Raw genomic sequence first — 8,012 nt, forward strand, 5'->3', positions numbered from 1 at the left:
AACAAGACAGATTTTTTTGTGCCATTTATTAAGAGATGTCGGATAAATCCTTAATTCATTGCATAACTAATTGCAGAAATGAAGCAATGTAAGTACCTATCAGACTGATTCCCATTCAAGTCTGAAGACTATTTATAAAGTATTATATAAGCTTAGATCCCAGATAGGATGACTTGCCTCTATTCTGGGTTTATCTGTTTAACATACTCTGACTGACCACATTATCGGTATATAATGCCCTCCATATATATGAGTTCACCAGGTGGAAAAACTGCGTATGTTTAGCTTTTATCTGTGCTCATTCAAATGAGGACAGGCACTGGCAAGCTTCCTTCCAGGAAGCACATTCCCCCAAAAACCACAGGAGTCACCAGCCCTGTGTATCCTGGAGATACGCTCCCCAGGCTGGCTGTCCCAGGTGGTCAGTCTCCTTACCCAGAAGGCTCAAACTAAAGAGGTAAGGCTGTCTTAGTTTAGCCCCACATGGGTGCCTGAGCAGCAGCAAGAAGACATGTAACTTTGAGCAGTTCCACCCAAGTAAGAGGTGGAACTAAGTAAGAATTTCCAATTACTCTCACTAAAATAGGGGGGTAATTGATGCATGGCATCTGAACAGCCTAAAAAGCTGTGTTCAGGTGCAGTGCACTGGTTTCTGCTGAGCTGCCTTAGGAATTGTATGATCTCAGTAATGGCTGTGCCATCTAGTTCTTGCCAGTTTTGACTACTGCTTCAAATCTTCCACGTTAAGCAGTAATAGAAGACCATAGCAATTAATCATGTCACGTTGCATGTTTTCTCTTGAAACATTTCTGTTTTACTGAGGGGAGTAATACAAACTGAAACCTGTTTGTTAGGTAGGACAAAGGGGTTTCTTAAAAGCGTTTGTCATGGTGACTTTGAAGACATTAGTAAACACACAGCTCAAAAATGTCAGTTTTAAGTAAAAATCACTCCATACTAGTTTTTCCCTCCATTTCAAAAGCATCCTGAACCAAAGACTAACTACTCCAACACTCTGATGAAGAATCATCTCAACCTAACCATAACAGGCACAGCGGTTTTAGAAGACTAATGTCCGGTAAGGCAGAATATTTTTCAAAATACTATCATATCATTCAGTTTGCACCTCAAAATACAATACAAGATAGAAAACAATTTCACCAACCTAGCTCAATGACTGCACTATAAAGTTATGCACCTTATTTCTAGGTATTCTCAAGTGTGTCCATGAGGGCCTCCTTGCATCAAAACAATCGTATTTATTTAGTCTGCCTATTTCAGTGCAAGTTTTGTGCAAACATCAGCTCTGACATCTTGTGTGTCCAGAAAAACTGCACTAACCAAACTCAAATTTAGGGTATCACTTCAGTGAAACCAGTAATAGTTGCTTGGATAACCACAGTACAGGTATCAGACAGTATTTTTCAAGTAGTATCACAGTTCAAAGTACACACCAACTGCTGCTACACCTCCAGCCATTTGAGTGTCTGTCTCAGCTACAGGCAACTCAAGTAGCCGCTACTCCCAGTCATTCATTCCTCAGTTGTACCAGTACAGCTCTCTGCTTGGGAACTAGGTCAGGCCACTAATCTAGGTAAAAAAATTAATCCCTTCTAGGACAAATTAGTTCACTGTGTAACTCTATACATATCTGCAGCTGAGATGCTGCTGCAGAACTAACCCAACAGGAGCTACTTATGTCTGGCACTACATGAAAAAAAAGTCTGAAAGGGTATGATATTAACACCCAAGAAGCTTGTGCTGTCACTGCATACACAGAACAGGCTACACTGTTACTAGCATCACTATTTTTGCCTCTGTCTCAGCAGCTGCAGCAGTGATGGTTGTACAGCGTTTCCCTTCAGCACTGAAAAGGGAATTGGCTGAGGCAACTCATTCTCTCCTCAGAAAGATGGTTGTCTTCCTTCTTCTAGGAAAGTGCCTGACACTGCGCGATGCACAATGTTCAGAAGACTACAGAGAGGGAGAAAGCCTTTGTCCCAGGAAGGTGGGAAATGAGGAAGCAAGTCTTCCAGTAAGATCAGTTTTCTAAAGAGGTGATGGCAGGGGAATAGGAGAGGCTGACTTGTCCTTGTACGTAAATGTGAAGTCATCCGCCACTCCTAACAAATTATGAACAAACAAAAACAGTATCACAGTGTAATAGCTCCAGCATTCTTGGTGCTGGCAGACCTCTGTCAGTGCTGTGAAAGACTCAGATGGTATTGCCCATCATTGCTGAGCATCAGGTGTAAAACATGAACAAGGTCAAACCCAGGGAGAGTCCAAAACCAAAGTTGAACCTAACTGGCTTTGAACTGCATTTGTAGTTAAGCCAGTAAAACATCTGCAGAAGTAACAGAAACTCCACCTGAGTAGGAGCAAACTGATCTGAGCCAGAGATGGCACAGGGGTTACCATCTCTTAACGGCTGCGTAAGTGAGCAGCACTTTGGAAAGCGCACACACAAACACATACCTATTCACACTTACGAACCCTTTACAACCTAATGAGGGTTACATCCTTCTTTAATTATAAACAGGTGTCTACTTATAGACTTTTAAAGTTCTTTTTTCCCTCCTTGAGTTGTTTTCCTGCGAACATTGCACACCGCACAAGTCGGCAGCAGAAACGCCCTCGTGGATGCTGCTACTGCAATTAAGGGAAGAGTTAACACTTCAGCAGTCTGGGTTCAGAGAGGTTAGCTCGTCTGACCTTCCCCCCTGCACCACCACCCACCCCACCCCCAAGCCCACGGTCTGCGTCTAATTCAGCACCCGGTTTCGGCGGGGGGCAGCTGGCGAGGCTCAGGCGCTTCCCCCTCGGGCACAGGCACGACCGCGGGCCCCCCTCGGCCAGGGGCCTGCCTGCCTGGCACGCCGGGCCGCGGCCCCTCAGGGCGGGAGCGGCGGGAAGGGCGCGAGCGCGCGGCAGGGCGGACGGGCGGCCCTCCACGCGGCCTCTGCCGCTCCGCCACAGCGCGGGACCCCCGCACCCACGGCCGCGCCCAGGGGAGAGGGCGCCGGCTCGGCCCTGCCGCGCCGGGCTCCGGCGGCCGCGGGGGCTGCAGCCAGGCGCCGGGGAAGCCACCCATCGGGCCCCGCCGCTCGGCGGGACACCGCGCAGCGCTCCCCGCCCTCCCCACCCGGGGGCGAACGGCGGTGCTCACCATGCTGCCACGGCGGTGTATCTCGCTAGCGCGGCGCCCGCGGCCCCATGCCTCCCGCCTTCGCGCCAACTCCCGCAGCCCGGCGCGCGGCGCTGCCGTCACAGCCGCGACGGGCGGGGCGGTGGCGCGGCGCGGGGGGGCGGGGGGTGGCGGGGGCCGTCCTGGGCCCGGCCGCCGTGGTGGGGTGGGCACCGCCGCCGGGTTTTGCCCGTGTGTTCGCTTTTGCTTCCCGTGCGGGCCGCTGCGGCGGGTCCCCGGGCCGCGCGGGTTTAACGGCCGCGCTGAGCCTGGGCGGGAGGCCTGGGCAGCGGCGGCGAGCCCCGGCCTGTTAGTAACGGGAGGGGGTATGGCAGCGCGCAGCAAAATGGTGGGCTCCTGGCTGGTGTAGCTCCGCGAGGAGCGGTTGTGCCCTCGGTCAGCAGGCGGGGCGAGCTGACGGGCTGGGCTGTGTTAGCAGGCGAGCGAAGAGCGCCAGGCCTGTGGGCGATGGCCCGGGTGTTACCGCACGGAGGCACGTGAAGCGCCCTGAGCCGCGGGCAGCTGGCAGCACCGCCGCGCAGTCACCGCGGGTGGGGCCTGAACCGGCCCAGCGCATAGAAACATCTCCCAGTAACAAACTGGCGCTGGTCCCTTTTCTGCCTGGATAGGAAGCTTCAGGCTTTAATTCCTCCGTGGTACTGCCTGCCGTGTATTAAAGCTCAGGAGAGCTCGGCGCCTACGTTTGCGGGCCCCTAGAGAAACTGGGAAGTTAAGCTCTGTTTTCACCTGCTTATTGATAACTTCTAATCAGTTGCTAATGAAATCTTGTATGTTTTCTTCAAAATTTTTTTCCTCTTCTTGCTGAACGCTGGGAGGGGAATAAACTTGGGCAAACCAAATAAAAACGGTTCCTTTCTCAATAGTGACTTTGATGTTTAGATTCTGCCAGCCTACTGAGCCGCTCGTTATTCCTAGTCTTGGAGAAGAATGGGGAGGCCAGACAGGATTTGTGATGTTAAAAATACTGCCACTGATTTAGAAAACCCCTCATTAAAAAAAAAAAAAAATCAAAGAGCACAAGTTCAATTTGTATTTGTCTCATAGTTTCCAGTGCTATAGTTTGTATACTTTCTGTAGTCACTTAATTTTCTTTCTTTTTTTAATTTTTTTTAATTTTTTTTTAAGAACATGAGACTGTCTACCTGGTAGCATGGTCAAACTCCAGCAAAGACAATTAAAAAAAGATAAAAGTCAGATCCTTTTGTCCAATCTCAGAAAATGTGAATGTTAATGATACCTATTACCATTCCTGTTTAATTCTTCAAATTAGACCTTAAGTAATTGTAAGACCCTGTTTAAATAGAAATTGCTGCTGTTCTTTTATGAATGCACATGGTCAGGTGGACTCTCATATTTTTAACATTAGCATAGCTTGTAAATTTGGATTTCTGCATAGGAAACACCTGATGAGCAAGCGAGTGAACATAGACCCACAGCACAGGCTGTGCCTTTCGGCCTTTTTTTGCAACTTACTCCATGTGCACTCAATTAAACGGCTACGCAAACAAAACTGGTATCACTTCAGAAAAACTTCTCCAGCTATGTGTTTGTCTTTACGTATTTCTCATTATGTAATTTTTAAAGCTGTGGATATTCCTGATACCAGAACTAAAGAGTAGTTAAAATGGCTGGCATTTGTAAGAGCCAGACAAACTGTTTAAATAATGCTGAAGGAATTATTGCATGTGGTTATCTCTATTTGTAGTTGATAAAGCTGCCTAGAGTAACATCCAGCAGAGCAGTATCTGCCTGTGGGCTTGTGACATGTTCATGTTTCTTGGAAGGCAAGAGTTTAACCCTTTATGAAGAGCTCAGACTGAATACCCGGAATGACTGCAATTCACTCCTGGGTACGGTGGGGAGGCAGGATACCTCTGATTCTACATGCACAGCTATGAAAACAATGAAAGTGGGAAAAACCTTGCTCTGCCACAGGAAACAAAACTGAGTATGCTCACTGTATTATGATGGGCTTTGCAAGATAAAATGAAGGCAATATCCCTTTTGAGTCTCTAATTGATCAGGGGTCATGTTTTAAAGGCATATTGCCCAGCTGAAAGTACAAATTTAAAAAAAAAAAAAAGTACAGCTGAAGTAATCAATATCACCACTCTATTTACAACTGAGAAAAATATTTTAAAAACTAGACTTGTTTTCAGCCTTTCTGAAAATCACAGGCTATTTGGCTTTTTATGTTGTTTTTTTCCAAAATAAATGAAAAAAAATGAGATACTAACTCCTGAGCTTGAGGGTTTTTTCCCTGTTGAACAAAACTAGTCCTACTGTTATTCTTAGTGTAGGCTTTGTCTTGCTTATTGAGAGAGGAGGTTGTTTATAAGAAAAATACATTCTCTTATATTGAGAAATAAAAATTTCTTTCTGCTAATATTTTCATGTTTATTTTATTTTCAAATTTTTGTATATCAATATGTTGATACAATTTTGGAATTGAAATCAACTTTTATTGCAACATTTGAAGCAATGTTTTATTTCCTGTCCTATAAAATTTGTATTTTGAGTTGTTTGGAACCTCACTGAAGTATAAGGCAGATCCTTGTAACTTAACACTGAGATACTTTTGAAGTCCATAAGGCAGTGTTTCTCACTGTTTAAGGACGATACACTTGAATCACTTAAGAAATAATAGAACAGAGATGTTCTGAGCTTCATATGTGTCCAAAAGACCCAAAGATTAGGAATTGCCCTAACAAAATACAGTACGGTAATGCTGAGATTATTAGGAAAACACAACAAAAATATGTTTCCTGAAATTGAAATCTTAAATTCTGTATTTTCTTATAGCATTAATAGGCATTAAATTACTCATTTACTAGACAGTAAGGTCTATTTTGGAGGAATCCTGTAGGGAATATTTTTCTTACTGGAGTCTCTAGTAAAGAAAATCAAATTTCTCTCATTGTAGAAAGCAGGAATTAGCATTTTGTTGCAGACCAAAATTCCAAAAATTCTTTGTAAATCTGTGGTCTAGTTTCTATTTACATTAGGCTTTCTATTGTATCCATCACAATTATGTGTCTTTAGAAAAGACTTGATCCCATCTCAAACAGTTTTTGCTGTATAAGGTAAATGTATATGGTAAATATAAGTGATTTGCACCACACTGTTGAGGGCAGTTACATAAGTTGTGCTTTTTCAAGCACCTGGCACTAGCAGATGTGAGCAGCTGATGTTAATGTAAATATTACACTTCTTCAAAGTGAACTTTGGCTTTAGGTCTTTTCTCTCTCCTCATTTGCATATCTAGGCAGAACAAACGTGTCTTAACTCAGATACTCAGCCTAAAATTGTGTAGACACAAAACTCTACTCCTTTCGGTGTGCTGCATTTCTGCAGATCAAAGGCCAGTTTTTCAAGCCAAGCCCTGCAACAAGGAGGATACATATTCAGTGGTCAAGTGAAAAGTTGTTTTCATAATTTGCATCACTTGCCTTGGCAGAGGCAAAGATAGAAAAGGAAATTTGATAGCTAAGAATTGAACTGAATAATCATTAAGCTTCCCAAATACTGTAACATTAATGGCAGGTGCCCTGGAGGTTTCAACCTCTCCCAGCCTCGATTCATTCTGAAACTCATTAAGTGCATGGCAGGAGGCAGGAGATGCTGCTGTGCAGCAGCACGCTGACATCCACATACAGCATCAAGGTTGGAGCCTGTACTGACTCTGCCGCTTGAGCTAGTGGAACAATTAATTCCTTCTTCTTCCCTTCCCTTTGCACCCTCTTCTCAGCAGCTCCCAATCACATTTTACTAGTCTGTGCTAATTGTTTTCCAGATTGACAGGCACAGTGTTTCCCGACAGGCACAGTGTTTCCCCAACTCTTGGCTCAGCTAACCGAAACATCCTTCCAAATTCAAGTCACTATATGACTCTCTTTGGTTAAATTGCTCTTTATCAAGTAACATTATAGCCCAAACAGTTAAATGTGACAAAGCAGTAAGAAACTGGATTCAGAGGCTTGAAATATTTTCAGATCTTGATTCTAGTATGCTCCCAGTCCCATCAATAATAAGGAAAGACATACAGTTCACAACTTTGTCCAGATCAAGCATCTGGGAGCACAAGTCTCTGCTGCACCTTTCACATCTCATGCAGATGCAACACATTGTCTGCAACAGGGTGCCAGTGGCACTAACGCTGCTGTAGTTAGCGATGAGAAGCCTGTTGTCTTTACCTTGCCAATACATTGCCATGGTATTACAGAGTGGGTGTTTTGAACGCAAGCATCTGGTAATCATGGTAACTAACTGCTTTAGAAATATAGTGGCATCCATAATGATTTGTATTTGGGTTTTCTTTCGTAAAGTATGATGCATAAAATCAAAGCTTTTAAATGTTGAAATGGAAGGATTATGTTGATGCAATAACTATCCAGATCAGCATTTTAAAATGTTGCGACGGAGGGAAGACACAGTCGCTCAATATGAGTGATCAGCAGACTTCGTTTATTGTACCTTACAGTCACCTTTTATGCCTTCTTATAATTAGCTCATACATATTACAAAAGTTAAGCTCATTATTGGTTAGTTGCCTAAATACCAAGCCCACCCCTAGTTTCTCTCCTGTAGTTTTCTGTTCCCACCTGCAACATTCTTTTCCCACCGAAATCTTCCTGTTATTGTGTAACAAGGACAGCCAAAGACAGTGTATTTTGCTTTACTTCAGATAAGCTGAGAGCGATGTGCATTTTTGTCCAGCCAGCTGGACTATGTCTATGTGACCCTTTTCAGCTAGCCAGTTATCCACATTAAAATGCTATTCCATAGAATAAAAAAGGAACATGTC

General features: G+C 44.4%; 1 protein-coding gene across 1 annotated transcript in view; it reads right to left on the minus strand.

The window, feature by feature from the left end:
* RFC1 (replication factor C subunit 1) overlaps positions 1-3,604 on the minus strand; it is a 42,936-nt gene extending 39,332 nt beyond the window's left edge. The window contains exon 1 of the mRNA XM_056352210.1: positions 3,170-3,604. Coding sequence (XP_056208185.1) covers positions 3,170-3,172 — 3 coding nt within the window. The 5' untranslated portion in view covers positions 3,173-3,604. The remainder of the gene's footprint in view (positions 1-3,169) is intronic.
* Positions 3,605-8,012: the final 4,408 nt, after the last annotated feature.

This window comes from Falco biarmicus, chromosome 1 (assembly GCF_023638135.1).
Source record: "Falco biarmicus isolate bFalBia1 chromosome 1, bFalBia1.pri, whole genome shotgun sequence".
NCBI classification, from domain to species: domain Eukaryota; kingdom Metazoa; phylum Chordata; class Aves; order Falconiformes; family Falconidae; genus Falco; species Falco biarmicus.